Here is a 15,346-nt window from a genome sequence, read left to right as displayed (position 1 = left end):
CGCTTTGCAAAACACACGGCGAAGACCACGGGTGCCTCGGCCGCCCTGTCAAGCCCTCGGCGCCCTCGGGTTCCCGCTCCCCCACAATGCCCGGCGGTGCGTCATCTCCATATGTGACCCGGCCTGGCCCCTCCTTGCCCGGTTCCCGCCCGCTTTTCCCTTTCCCAAGCGCGCGCTGCTGCGAGAGCCGGAGATCCAATCGCTGCCTGGGAGGAGTTCCTCGCGTCGCACGCCGGCTTCTGTTCGCCGCAGGCACTGCACGAGCTCCTAGCACGGACGCAGAGATGCTGCCTGCTGCAACGCGTCCCGTGGGCTGCCGAGCAAGGCGCGAGAGAGACGACCCCGTGAGACTGACAGGCAGGCAGAGACGGATGGTGCTCCTTTCCGACGCATTCGGATCGCCCGCACAAACGTCCTTGCAAAGTACAGACGATTAAGCGAACGCGACTCCCTTCGAAGTGCCTTTCGTGTCGTGCTTTTCTTTCGGGGCCCAGTTTTTCTTTTTTTCTTTTTGAGCATAACATGCTACCTTTTCCAGAAAAGCGTTTTCAATATTATTTTGATGCATTTTAAATAATGCATTGACCAATGCAGAGATGATGTAATCCCAGCCAGGATCGCCACGAAATGGGCCGGTCTACGACCTTTTGTGAGAGGGAGCGGGGACTTCGTGCGACTAGGAGGAGGGAGCAGGAACAACATAACAGAGAGCGGCGTGGGGGGGGGGTGAGAGAGGGAGGGAGAAAGCCCCCGCACACTAATATTGCTGTCGTACCAAGAAATATTGTGTAGAGATCTAGACACAGAACGTTGCAATCATAACTGGCAGAGAGGTACCTGGTGGAAGTCTCTCCTTGTTACTCATCTGGGTGGAAACTAGGGATGTGCAAATTGATTTGTGTACAAACCAATTACTACCCGAATCTAGCTGATTCGGGTAATTTGGAGACAAAACAAATCACCCCTGTGGCCTGTAGGCTAGATCTGTGGACAAATCAAATCGTGCCTGATTCGAATCAAGATTCAGATCCCTCCTATTAATTCCCCCAGATTCCCTGCGTTCATTTTTTTGAAAAGTTAAGCTCTAGTCCTTGTAGAAGTGGTTATGGAGCAAAATGTGTGGTCACTATTTTTCAAGTGTTTGGATTCTTTGGTGTATAATCACTTTCCCTAAATGAATCCCTATGAGGATTGATTACACACTTTCATTTCTTCTATTTATTTTGACTGTCTTTTGGACAGTGCCAACTGCCATGTGCAAACCAAACCCCCCTCCCACCCACAAGGTAGTGTGTTACTACTCAGTTTATGTTCTAATATTTCTTTTCAAGTGTTTAGGCTCTTTGGCATCTAATATTTCCTCATAATGAATCCCTATGAGGATTCATTACACACCAAAGAGTCTAAACTGAGTACTTTGTGGGTTGGGGGGTCGTTGGAACATGGAATGCCACTAATTCCCCACCCCCAGCTTCAAAGCAGTGGGGTCAAAATGAAGGTGTGGAATGAAAACATCAAAGAATCTAAGCACTTCAAAAATACCTAAAAAATAAACCTTTGTGTGTGTGTGGAGGGGGTGTAGTTGACACATGGCAGTTGACAGTTGGCACTGTCCAATGATAGTCAAAATGAAAAGAAACCAAGGCATATAATGAATCCTCAAAGGGATTCATTATGAGGAAAAGTTATACACCAAAGAATTCAGACACTTGAAAAATAATGACCGCACATTTTGCTCCATAACTCCACTTCTACAAGGGCCAGAGCTTAGTTGCTGTTGTTTTTTTAAATGAAAGCTGAGGATCCATGTTAGTGTTAGGGTATGACGACTTCAATTCCCTATTATTTCCTATGGCGGAAATGTTCAAAATCAGCAAAACTAAAAAAAAATCCATTAAAAATCAACCCAGTGTCCCACGGCCTTGAAGTTTGGGTTGTAGGTGGCACCCATGAGGACATACCCACCATCCAAATTTGGTGCCCCTGGGACCTTGTTAATTGGGCCAAATCGTATCAAAGCAAATACAAATCGAATCTGGGGTGATTTGGGGGGTAGATTTGGACACAAAACAAATCAAGGGTTGTTTTGGGCACAAATTGAATCAAAAAAATTGATTTGTGCACATCCCTAGTGGAAACACATCCAGCCTCATTAGTCCACCACGATAGCAGCATATGGAACTCCAAGGCACTGACTCAGTTGCCAAGAGCTACACCCCACTGAATCGAGTCTCAACCCCCATCCCCTCCAAGTCTTTCAAAACATTACCAACTGATTGAGAATTCTGGAAGCCAACTTATTTGCATCACCACTGAACTATGAAACTTCACCAATTTTCTCCAGATTCCCTTGGGAAAAAGCAGAAGCAATCAATGCCCTGACGGCCTCTCCTCCTCTTTATGCATTTCCACTAGTGGCTACTCCACAAAAGTTCTCAACACACTACTAGCGTCACTCAAGCCTTTCACTAATCAAATTTACCAGGCGACATGGAGAGCATTCTTGCAGTGGGCCAGACACTCTAAGACTCCAGTAAGTCTGTGATATAAAAGAGCTCTTCAAGAAGGCCTTGACAAGGGCTTAAAGACAAATTTGCAACTGTATTTTCCCCACTAAGTCAAAGTCTAACTAATATTAGTGTGCTTACCACCATTACCACTAGGGATTTGTACTTTGCTTGGAAGATGAAACTACCAAAATGGCTCTAAGTATCACAGTGGATTTCATTTCATGGTAAGATACAGATTGTTGTTGTTGTAAGTGGCTGTTTTCCTTGTGTAGGTATTTCTGAATGTAATTCAAGCGGAAGTCTGACCTACAAAGTTTAATTTCAATGTGAAATAATTATTGGTCTGCTATGGCCTCAGGCATCAACCGAGATACCCTTAATGCAATCTATTGCAACAGCAAGGGCTGGTAGTTACCTTAGCTCTAGCTCTGGAGAGCTCTTCCTCTTGAAAATATCCGCTTGTTCTAGAAGTATTCTAAATCTTTTGTTTAGACAAGAGTTTACTGGCCAAGGAGAATATTACCTCTGCACCTTAATTTACGTTTTAACATGTCTAGGTATGAATGCAGTATTGCAAAATTGTACAAAATTCTATACAATGTTATACAGAATGCACAATGCTATTTCCTGGTGATTTCTAAGGTAGTTTACCCACCCCAAGCCTCTATGAATAGGGCAAGTTGTGAATCTATAAATACAAACATTACTCACATACAAACAAATACACTCACAACTTCTTCAGATGTTGAAATACATGGTTTATTTACAATCGAACACCACTGAATAGTTTCTACCTCTGATTTTCTTTTAAATTAAAAGTCCTAAAAACCTTAATAATTAGAAATTAAAATATTGCGATGAGAAGCAAGTAACAGGGTGTCTTAGGCAATCCACTGAAGATCATCAGGTCTTTAATTTCGAGCAAAAGCAGCATTAGTGAATGTATCTGCACAAAGCAAGGGGATGTGGAAGCTCTAGCTCCAAAAGAAACCACAGAACCACCCCTCAACTCAGAAGCAAGAACAAGAGTGCAGTACCTTGTGGCAGAATTCACTACAATCTAAAAAGCTACTTCTCCAAGGAGAACAAGCCAATATAATGCCGAGCTTATGACCAGCTTCAGAAGGGATGGGGGCGGGAGGCTCTCTGGACTAGTTACATGAGTTGTCTCCTGGCCTTTGGAGGTTCAACAGGAACACCACATTGTTCAAACATTAGTTGCAGCTCTCTTCTTCAGGAAACAAAGTTTCCAGTGACTGAAGCAGAACCATATTCCAGGCCTCCAGTCCAGCATGTCATGAAAGGTATGCTACAGGCACAGCATGAACTCTGGGAATTCAGGTACCACATGGCTTCTTGAGCACACCACACAAGCCTTCACATGTGTTCAATACGTCATAGTTTTGTTCTTCCTTCTGTATCTGTGAAGTCAACACATTCATTATTAAAACCATTTACTTATATGGAAAAAAGGAATGAATAGAACAATTCAAGAAACAACATTTATCCTCTTTCTCGCCTTAAATTTTTCTTCCAGGCCATCAGCATAACACAAATTATTGGCATAGGCATATGGCAAATAACATTTGTTATGACAAGGTGTTATCTTCTAAGTTAAAAAGTCCTAATAGCCATAGATATTCAGAATTAAAGTATCATGCAAAACAGCAAGTAATAGAAAGGGTTCAAATGTAATATTTCCAGTCCTCCAAACCATAGCTGGAAGCTGTGAGTCTCAAGGCTCACTAATTGACTAGTGCATATGGAAAAACATTTCACATGGTATGGGGAAAGCATTTTGTCTGCCTCTGCTACTGCCAATGCCCCTCAAATATGTGTACTCAAGGCTTTTCCAACCCTCAAGAACATATTACTGAGGGCATCAGAGAAACATTATTTTGCCCTGTAGTGAATAGTCTCCCCTCCCTCTAAAGTGGTAACAGGAAGTGAACCCCTGTCTTGACTGACAGGCTGCTGACCTCCAGGGTTTTACCAATCAGTCCAACAGGTGGGTGGGACATGAGAGCGGCAGGGGAGAATTCTGGAAACAAGAAAGGAAGTCTGTGCAGAGAGTGCAGACTAGGATACCTCATGGCAGAGCTGCAGCATAATTTCTAAGGGTGAGAGATCTGCAGAAGGCTTGATTCTCGTCAGGAGTTTGGTGATTCAAGGAAAGGGGAAGCCATGACTTTGTTGGCTTCGGGAATCCAACATGGGAAACAGTTTGTTTAGTTAGACAGTGCATCAGGAATTTATTTTGCTTTTGTGTGTGTGCTTTGCATTTTCCTAAATATCTCTTCTTTGCAAATAAGATTTTAAAGTATGCCATCCCAGCATCATTCGGGGTGCTTTTGAAGTATTCTTGTAACCAACTATTTTTAAGTGTATCTAGAAAGCTAAAAGCCTCAGACAGAACCAGTCTGTAGTAATTGAATAATTTCCCCCCCTCTGTTCTTTTTACAAGCTTCAGCAGGTTGGTTATTAACCCAGTGGGGGAGATAAGGGGGATTTCTCTGGTGCAGAACACGTCTCAAAGATAGCTTGGCCAAATTAACAATTAAGAATTAACTCCATGTGCAGGCAGATGCCTGGGAGAACAATTGGTTTTTATTCTTGCCTACTGGCAAGGAGAAGCAAAATGAAACGGCGATGGCTAGTCACCCCAAACCCCACTTTGGGAAAGACTTGTTATAGAAGCCTGTCTGCTTCTCAGAGCACAGGGAAGGGATAACGCAGCACTAAAGTCTCCCTTGTGCTGCAGAACTGGGTTAGACCGGTCAGGGAGATTATCCATTAACCTGGCCTGAGTCAGGAAAGGAAATTTTTTCCACTACCCACATTTCACCACATGCCCAAACAATGTTAGTCAGTATGTGAGCCACACACTTCTTCCTACCCCACCACACACTCAGTGAAAAAGTTATTTGATTCAGGCAAACCATAGTTTGCCATTACAGTTGAACTAACAAACTATAGTATATAGTATACTTGCCTCCAAACTAGGACTGGAACTGGTTCAAACGAAATTTGAGTGCACAAACACAAAGCTCAGTCCCAATTTGCTGAACTACAGTTTCGGAGGATTTGGAAACATGATGTGTGAACCAACCTACAATTTAAGGCAATCCTTTGAACAACATCAGGTCTTTGATTTGGAGCAAAAGCAGCAGCATGTGAATGGCAGTAGGGGGAAATTAGGGAAAGTAGAGTCTGACCTGAAAGACTGCATCCAAACAATCATGAGTAGAAGGAAGAGAGTCACTAGCACCATTCCACAATCATGCTCTACAGAGTGGCTTAATAGGAAGGTTCTATAATCATTCTTATGCACATGAAAGAAGTTGCTCAAACTCTTGTGCAAGCAAAACATAGCTGAGTTGAGTTTCACTGTTCTCAAGCAACACTCTAATGCAAGGTGTCCTCTACTCTTCCATAAGCAGAAGAGCCTTATAGGATCCAACTTGTCCTGAAGATTCTGATGCTAATGAGCTACAGTGCCACCAACACGTCCCTCAAGAGGAAGTACCTGGCCTGTGCAATGTTGTAACAGAAATCATTCCATTAGCACTGTGTGAATAGCATCCTGGACAGAGGACAACACATCCTTGTGGTGCCACAATCACTGTGCAGCGAACAGTTGGGTATACATGAGGAACAGAAAAACTTGACTATCAACACCAGACACATTGATGCCGACACAAAACCATGTGGCTAAGTCTGTAATAAGCTTTAAGAGATAACTGGCTTGACTGCAATGCCAATGTGCCTGTATCAGATCAAACCAGAAACTACTCGTATAGCTCTGAAATCAGGTTGCTGGAGTGATATGTGGGTGAATTTCTTTAATTAAAAGTTCAAAAAACTTTTGTTTTATACTATTGTGATCCTCAAAATTGCTAAATGTAAAGGAAATATCTTAAGGACAGATAGATTCTAGTAACCTACAATCTAGACAGCCATCAAATTCTTCAGTGAAACCACATCACATGAATGGACAACTTTTTAAAAGAGTTCTAGTTCTTGCCTTCAGCAGAAATGGAAGTTTTCTTGAAATTGAGGCAACTAGAGTCACACTGTTCAAGGAGGAAAAGAAGCCTTCCTGACTGACCTGTGGATTTACTGTAGCAAAGCTGACACCCCATAGGTGTGCCTTGATGTTGACATGGGCATCAGATGATGAGACGGCAAAACCACATCAGGTGCACCATGGAGCGTGTTTGTTGTTGCTTCAACAAGAACCTCTGCAAATCATACAGAATAAGTTATATTTTGCAAAACATATTCACTGTGGTTTATCTAAAGATCTTCAGGAAAAAAGCTACAATGTATTTTGCATGGATGATTTAGATCAAATAAGGAAGACCAACAAAATCAGAGCTCAGGAAAAGCCCTAAAATATTAACATCTACATGATCAGAAAGCCATATTAATAATTCAATGCTGAGTGGTTGCCAATTAGAGGGCCAATGTGAGCATAGTCAATATAACGTGAAAGCAAACTTTACCTTTTGGTAAAAGGCTAAGGCAAAACAACCAACCTCCGCATCTTACCTATTCCTTTTTCTCTTCCCTCTAAAGGTGAAATGTATATGCTAGGTACTCAGGAGGCAGCTGTTCTGGCCTATCCCTCATGTGGTCCAAGCTTGAGAAAGTTAACAAAGAGTGGTAGGACTAGACTCTATGCCATGACGCTGTCTGCATATTTCATTTTAATAGATCAGTGAGCAGCCGGTGGTCAAGACCAGTCCACTTATCTCATTTTATGTCAGAGTCAATAATGTATAATGATTATAATTTGCAATGTAATGTATTTTTGACCATTTATGATGTACACTCATGCACAGCTGCCCTAGATCCGACCTCCAGCTAGCTCTTATATTCCAGGTCCAAGCAACGAATGGATTGTAGAAGCCACAGCCTCAACATTCCAATCCTGCAGACCATAATATGAAGCAGTGCTAAGGACAGAAACACTATTACCAAACATGTGGCAGACAACCTTCCAGAGGAAGATAAAGTGAATCTGGTCTGAGGAGACAGGAGCTACATAAAAGACTGAAAGACATTTTTGCTCCTCCAGGACTTTATCTTTCAACCTCAGTAAGTCTTCTGAAAAGATATGCATTGAAATGGGCAAAAAGTAAACATTCTTGTATCACACTGCTCAGAAATTATTCAGACAGTGGTATCATCAATCAAGGGAATTAGAAAAATAAGCCATCTATGTGTCTTACTGCATCCATCTATTTCTAATTTATACTGTACTGCATTCAAGGAACTCTTCCCATTTCAGACCTAAGCTAAAGGAAAGATATCCTCATACTACACACACGAGATTTCATTTCTATTGGACAGAAAACATTATCTTACCCTCTTTTACACCAATAATTGATTCTGTATCTGGCAAGTGCAAGGATTCCACACCTAGGCTAGGTGGTGAGCTCATGGACACCAGATTCTTGCTGTGCACTTCAGATTCTTCCAACAGACTACTACCCATAAGCGATTCTGTTGCCAAATAAACAAATAAATAAATGCTATGAGTTGAGCAGCTACACAACATTTTTATTGTCAACCATAACAGAAAGGCAGTTTTCCATACTATACAGATCTGAGCAACGTAGGTATTTGCCTATTAAACTGTACAGATTCTTTCTGAAGCCTGTACTTTTAGTATAACACGGAGGAAACTGACCTGTCGATAGATCAAACAGGCTTAATTTTATGAGGGGAGTGACTGAACAGGATGGTTCAGTCCTGCTAACCCCTGCTAACTTGGCAAAGAGGCAACTTTTAAGATGGTGATTCTCTTTATTTAGCAGGGGGAGAGTAACTGGCCCTGTCCACCCCCAACACAGTACCTCCAGTGACTGTTGCTGGTGTCTATCTTATGTTTCTGTTTAGATTGTGAGCCCTTTGGGGACAGGGAGCCATCTTATTTATTTATATTTCTCTGTGTAAACCGCCCTGAGCCATTTTTGGAAGGGCAGTATAGTTGCAGGGGAGTAATGGCAGGAGAGAGGGCACGCCCTCAACTCCTGTCTGTGGCTTCCGGCGGCATCTGGTGGGCCACTGTGCGAAACAGGATGCTGGACTAGATGGGCCTTGGGCCTGATCCAGCAAGGCTGTTCTTATGTTCTTAAATCTAAATAATGATGATGATGATGATGATGGTTGACCTTAAAGGATACACACACACCCCTAACAGGCAAAGACACAGAGCCACTAGAAAACCAGGATAATTTCAGTACTCTCATTGGGTCAAAAACTCTTGTTATTTAAATGTTTTCACCTAACACTACCTGGGGAGTCTGCATATTATAGGTCCCACATCCTCCTAGAAAAGGCTCTATTTTGACCACCAGCCCAATCTCTCTCTCTCTCTCTCATTCATATATATATATGTGTGTGTGTGTGTGTGTGTGTGTGTGTGTATATATATATGATGAATATTTATATACCACGTTTCAACCAAAGTTCCCAAAGCAGTGTACATAGAAAGAAAGGCTCCCTATCCTCAAAGGAAAAAGAAACTTGAGAAACACTAGCAACAGCCACTGGAGGGATGCTGTGCTCGGGATGGATAGGGTCAGTTGCTCTCCCCCTGCTAAATAAAGAGCATTATCACATTTTAAAAGGTGCCTCTTTGCTCAATTATAGTAAAACCCTCTTGAAACAGACCCATCGCCTTCACCACTACTCAGGATTATTCATTCATACCTTCCAGTCATATTGACTCCCTACCTGTTTGTTCGTGCTGTCTATTGCTAGCTGTTCCAGCTCTGGAATGATGTTTCTTCATGTGCACATTCCTACTACCACTCTGAGAAAACGTCTTCCCACAGATTTGGCATTGGTGGGGCTTTACTCCTAAAACAAGATATAAGAATAACTACTAAAGCAAGGAATTAAACCTTTTTTCCTTTAGTTCTCTCAACTTCAGAAACAAGTTAAAAGGTTTAGGAAAGGTTACCAGGTCACAGTTAGGACTCTGTCAGGAAGTTTGAGTACTTTGAACTCTCAGGCCTCTCTGTGTGTATATATATGTGTGTGTATAGATATAAATAGATGGATAAAAAGTAATTTTGGCCCTCACCTTGGAGTTATGAGATTAATCAGAGGTTAAGAAGGGAAACTGGCCAGTTAGTCAAAAAGCACACAAAACACACACCTGAACAATATTAATCATTGTTCAATGGGAACTAGAGAATGTACAGCTTTCTCCAAGATGGATACCATCTGCCATATGGTTTCATCTGAAGAAGTGGAGCACCCTTACCTGAGTGGACAACTAGGTGTTTCCGAAGGCTGGAGTATTCAGCAAAGGAACGACCACAGCCCTGAGCTTCACACAAGAAGGGTTTTTCCCCTGTGTTGCAACAAATTATGGTATCTGTCAGACTTTATTGAAGAGATCACTTAAACAGCATATGCCCTCATGGATCCACTTCCATTCTACCCACTGACTTCACAACACAATTTCTAAATTCTAGTCACACACATTCCCTTATAAGTTTGTTCATACCGGCTCTTCGTCAGCTATCAAAAGTTAGTGTTAAAACTTGGAGATTGTATACACATTAATCATAGTATTTCGAATCTGTGACTCACTAGAAGGAGAGCCAGATCAGGGTAGAGCTTGTTTGGATTTAGAACATAGCTTTTCTCAAGTCTGAACATTTAAGAACTTAATGTAATGATCACTAGCATGGTTTGCTACTTACTACCTTAGATCTCCTGAATATCTTAACCATTTTCTGCATTCCAAATTTCTGCCTCCTATGCAATATTCAGCTATTAACGCCATGGTATATCTCTAAATAGAATCCCATTATTTATGCTTAGGTAACTAATTAAGCATGCTTCTATTAGAATATTTTACCACAAAGGCTGTGACATCACACACACCTATCTCCTTTTATTAGCAGGAGTGCCATTTAGGGAAGTCGGGGCGGGGGGCAGGATTCCCCATCACCACCTGTTTCTCAAATCAAGAGCACTTGTACACCTAGTTATTAAAGGTATAAAAGAATAATAACATAAATAGTCTTAACACATCTAGGTTTGGTTTTTTACAATCTAGCTTTGATCCAAAAATAGGCCTTTGAACCTTACTTGTGAATCTCGTCCCTTCCTGAAACCCTCCATGACTATGATTACTTAAGCCAGTTCAATTTCCTCCTTCAAATCTGTCCTTTTCCTGAACAATAGCCTCACCTTCTTTGTCACTGTCACCCAATTCTATTCCATGACATTCACGGGAGACTCTGCTATTCACAGTCTCCCTCTGACCAAAAAACCCCACACAACTAGCAGTCAATTCAGATTTATGGTGTGACTTATTTTAAACTACCTTTAACAGCATAAAAGGAAGTTTGTTCAGCATTTCAATCAACATAAAATAAATCCCAAGAGAATGGTATTAAATGCAACTGCATGGCACCAAAGATGTGTGTCTTGTGGAAAGGTTCACAAGCAAGTATGGAAAGAAAACCATTCAATGCCTCCAACTGAGCCCTACACTAAGACAACGAATGGCCATAAAAAATATCTGCTTGGAGACAGTTATTGGAAAGGCTTTCCCAATACAATATATGACTTCATATCATTATATATAACTACAATATTGTTAAAATGTATAATTGAACCTCCCTGCTGCCCCGTTGCCCTCCTTGGCCGGAAGCACCGGGCGCGTGTGTGCCCGTCATGAGCATGCGCCCGTCTGCTCTGCACGCACATGCACGCTACGGAGGCACGCATGCCCGGTACTTTGGCTACTTCCAGCTGAAGTGGGCAACAGGGTGGCAAAGAGATACACTGTCGCCCCGAAGACTTTTTAACAGTAACAAGCGCCGGCAGGGGGAAAGCAGCTGGAGGGGTAAGTGCACCCTCCCCCAACCTTAAAGAGGCACCCCTGCTGCGTTCGAACTTCAAACCGGGCCCCATGTTCGAACCTGTACGGAGGCCTGTAAAAGGGCCTCTGAACAGGTTCGTGCACGTCCCTAACCACGAGGGCTCTGAATGGAAGACATTCCTCCCTTTTGTTACTGAATGGACAGGACTTGCTTTTGTCATTGAAGGGACAGAGCCATCAAGCTATGGTCTTAAACGCTTTATTACAATAGGCAACGAGCTTAAATCAAACCTACCTTGAGACATGTACATTCAGACCCATTAAGTAGGAGGAGCCTCCAGTTTGGAAGGAAAACTTCAGCCCTGGATTGGCCTAAGGCCCGCGTTACATCAGAGATGCGCTGGCTCTTTCCATTGGATCCCAGAGCTGTCTGTCTCTGGAAGAGTGGGAAAGCCTTCACTCTCCTTAATCACTATAAAATAAGTGGGCAAAAACCTCACCATTTGTCACCAGTACAGTCATGAGTTGCCTGTTAGCAGGCACCATGTCACCAGCTGCTACTGGTGTCCCAAGGAAGATGCTGTAGAGATTGGAAGATGCTCTCTCAGCCAAGGGCCTGCCTACTGCTAGACTAAATTAAAACTCAGTGCTAGCTAGTTAGTTAAATGTTTTGTATTTTCTTTGGAATTCTTGTGTGCCTTTCTGTACTCCCATTCCCCCAGTTCCTTATTCTATATGCAACCTTTATTTCTTAATACATTTCATATACTTAGAAGTGGCTTCAGTCTGGTTTAAACGGTTATTTGCAGAACTCTTCCCCATGTGCCATCTACTACTGTTGGTTTGTTTTAAGAATAATATATTTTTTGTCTAGAACTGGGTTGTGTGGACTCCAGCTATACAGTGGCAGTAAGTTCCAAGCCAGACAGTTCTATGTTGTTCTATATAGACCGTTCTGTATAAGAGGCCAGACAGTTGAAGCCGCGTCTAAGCCTGGTCAGTAGCTTTTGCTCAGTCTTCAACTGGTGGCAGCCTACCGCCTTAGCATGCTCCTAAATTGGGATCAGAACAATCTCTCTACTGAGGGTAGATCCCAGTAAAGCATAGGACAACCCCCATCTCATCACAAGGGCAGAGCCTTGCACTGGAAGTGGCATTCCAGATAACAAAAGCGCAGGAGAAAACAACTGTCCAGATGTATTGAGATGTGAAGATAGTGTTGTGCTCCAGGCCTCCTAGGGCAGTCTGCACATGCTCTGGCAGCATGCCTAACACACATACACACCAGGAGTCTGGCACACCGCCTTGCTTGGATTCCTTATTAGCATTAATCATTAATTATCATTAATTCCATTTCTATACCGCCCTTCCAAAAATGACTCAGGGTGATTTACATAGAGAAATAAATAAATAAATAAGATGGATCCCTGTTCCCAAAGAGCTCACAATCTAAAAGAATCAGACATCAGCAACAGTCACTGGAGGTACTGTGACTGTTGTGGTTTTTATTTGTGTATACTTTTATTTGTGTTGGCTATTGTGAAGAGAAATGCAAGAAACACAAACCAAGTTCCTTTAAAGCTTTTACTTAGAAGAAAGGGAAGAGAGTATAAACAAGCATGCTAGCTGGCAAGAAATCTGCTGGATAGGAGGAGGAAAAATGGAAGGAATTGGCAAAGTTCATTGAACCATTACTAGAGATGGGCGTTGGCTATCAGTCAGGCAGATACTTGAATATGTGGTCCAAATAGGCTCACCGGTTGTCATCTCTTTGATTTCAGTCCATTTTCGTCACATAGGTCTGTTCTCAACATGCAGTCATGGGATGATCCCATCTTCTGGAACGTCCATGCCTCATCAGTCAGCATAAATTCTTCCAGGATGACCCCTCTGTAGTGTGCAAAGGGTTAACAGAGTCTGGGCCTGGTTGCTGGGATAGATGACATCAAGGTCCGACCACACCCAAACCCTATAATTGGCTACAGTCCTCCACATGGGAACACGTTAAATTAAAAGTTGACTTTCGGAAAGGAGCACCATCCGTCTCTGCCTGCCTGTCAGTCTCACGGGGTCGTCTCTCTCGCGCCTTGCTCGGCAGCCCACGGGACGCACCAGGGACGCGTTGCAGCAGGCAGCATCTCTGCGTCCCTGCTAGGAGCCCGTGCAGTGCCTGCGGCGAACAGAAGCCGGCGTGCGACGCGAGGAACTCCTCCCAGGCAGCGATTGGATCTCCGGCTCTCGCAGCAGCGCGCGCTTGGGAAAGGGAAAAGCGGGCGGGAACCGGGCAAGGAGGGGCCAGGCCGGGTCGCATATGGAGATGAGGCCCCGCCGGGCATTGTGGGGGAGCGGGAACCCGAGGGCGCCGAGGGCTTGGCCAGGGCGGCCGAGGCACCCGTGGTCTTCGCCGTGTGTTTTGCAAAGCGTGCTCAGCTGGCTCTAGGCGTGGTGGGCGCCTTAAAGTGTTGGACTGGCAGCCGCCGTGTCCTGAAGTGTAGCGTATGGGAGTGGGGTATGGCGTGGCGAGGGCAGCAAAGCATACTTACCTGGCAGGGGAGACACCTTGATCACGAAGGAGGTTTTCCCAGGGTGAGGCTCATCCATTGCACTGCGGGTGTGCTGACCCCTGCGATTTCCCCAAATGCGGGAAACTCGACTGCATAATTTGTGGTAGTGGGGGACTGCGTTCGCGCTTTCCCCTGGCATTGTGTATCTAAAGATAGAACAAGTGCTTTCTCTTTTCGGTTGCTATTGGCGGGGAGAGATTTTTGCTCATCTTTTTGGTGTTCCTTTTCTATTAGTCTTTTGGGGCCAGGAATATTTATGTATTCCTTTTATTTCCATGAGTTTTACTTTCAGACAGGTGTGTATTGGATCGCAACCTTCACTCTTTTACAGGAACGGGATGCGGGCACAGAAAACATGCAAACACAGAGAGCCTTCTAATTCACACACTCACCACCCTGTGTAGGTGTAGGGAAAGAAGGGAATTCATGAAGGTATGACCACTTCTAAAGAAGCCTGCCTTGGATCCCTCAGAGTTGGGTAACTACAGGCCTGTCTCCAAACTTCTGTGGTTGGGCAAGGTAACTGAGAGGGTCATGGCTTCCCAGCTCCAAATGGTTTTGGAGGAAACTATTTATCTAGACCCTTTTCAGACTGGCTTTCGGGTGGGCTATGGGGTGGAGACTGCCTGGGTTGGCCTGATGGATAATCTTCAACTGGAAATTGACAGAGGAAATGTTACTCTGTCGGTCCTTTTGGACCTCTCGCCAGCTTTCGATACTATCGACCATAGTATCCTAGAGAACATCTTCGTCATGAATCCCACCGCCTATTGAGATAATCAGGAGAGATCCATCTGGAGTTGCCATTGGCTCGTATGGTGGCTGCTTGAGGATGGGCCTTCTTCGTTGCTGCCCCAATGCTTTGAAACACGCTCCCTGCTGAAATAAGAACCTCAGCATACTGCTAGCACTCACCAAGTCTCCTGCTGATCTCTCCCAGTGGTTTCATCTAGATGTTAAAAACAATATTGTAGACAATACAGAGCCCTGAGGGACACCATATGGAAGTTCAGATTTTGTAGTCCAAAGATGGTTCTGTTCACTGGTGGGTTAAAATGGGTGAATATCAATAGGCCTCCCTGAAGTTATGGAGGCTAGGAGATCTAGATGCTATAGAGCTTCTGCAACTTCTGTGCCTCCATATAGAACCACCTTTGTGTCACAAACTTGTTTAGGTACTTTAAATCCAACACAGTCCTTGGGGATCCATCTTTCTTGGGAACTATGAATAGTATAAACAGCTGTGTTTTGTTGAGTTGGAGGGGCTGGTTCTATTGCTCCTATCAGTTGGAGGTGGCATTGGGAGGAATCTGTGGTGAGGTTGTGCCCTAGTTCTATCATGTATCCCAGATGGATGCCTTGCAAACCCCATTTGTCTGAGATGGACTGTTCCCAAGCATGAAAAAGGCCCACCCCCC

At 43.7% G+C, this 15,346-nt stretch overlaps 1 protein-coding gene, 1 long non-coding RNA gene and 1 other non-coding gene across 3 annotated transcripts; 2 read left to right on the top strand and 1 right to left on the bottom strand.

Annotated features, from left to right (window-relative positions):
- The first annotated feature begins 153 nt into the window (after nt 1-153).
- LOC128340716 (uncharacterized) lies at nt 154-8,062 on the top strand. The gene is made up of 2 exons (XR_008313915.1): nt 154-2,734; nt 7,395-8,062. It is a non-coding gene; the product is annotated as an uncharacterized LOC128340716 (long non-coding RNA).
- On the bottom strand, nt 3,245-11,705 carry LOC128340715 (zinc finger protein 410-like). The gene is made up of 6 exons (XM_053286223.1): nt 11,660-11,705; nt 9,790-9,879; nt 9,255-9,380; nt 7,881-8,018; nt 6,619-6,751; nt 3,245-3,931 (listed from the first exon to the last, which is right to left on the bottom strand). The coding sequence occupies exons 1-5, from the start codon at nt 11,673-11,675 to the stop codon at nt 6,627-6,629; spliced, it is 495 nt and encodes a 164-aa protein (XP_053142198.1). The 5' UTR covers nt 11,676-11,705; the 3' UTR covers nt 3,245-3,931; nt 6,619-6,626.
- A 2,194-nt stretch (nt 11,706-13,899) lies between these two features.
- On the top strand, nt 13,900-14,063 carry LOC128341402 (U1 spliceosomal RNA). The gene has a single exon (XR_008314405.1). It is a non-coding gene; the product is annotated as a U1 spliceosomal RNA (small nuclear RNA).
- The last annotated feature ends 1,283 nt before the right edge of the window (nt 14,064-15,346 follow it).

Source organism: Hemicordylus capensis, chromosome 1, assembly GCF_027244095.1.
Source record: "Hemicordylus capensis ecotype Gifberg chromosome 1, rHemCap1.1.pri, whole genome shotgun sequence".
In the NCBI taxonomy this organism is placed as follows: Eukaryota; Metazoa; Chordata; class Lepidosauria; order Squamata; family Cordylidae; genus Hemicordylus; species Hemicordylus capensis.
Note: the sequence above shows the minus strand (reverse complement) of the source record. Positions and strands in the feature narration are given on the sequence as shown.

Bases quoted from the DNA above. Each gene is read 5' to 3' on its own strand.
- LOC128340715 (XM_053286223.1), bottom strand. The intron at 9,381-9,789 runs GTAAGGGTGCTC...ATCTTGTTTTAG, and splicing joins ACACCTAGTTGTCCACTCAG to GAGTAAAGCCCCACCAATGC. The intron at 8,019-9,254 runs GTAGGGAGTCAA...ATTTGGCAACAG, and splicing joins TAGACAGCACGAACAAACAG to AATCGCTTATGGGTAGTAGT.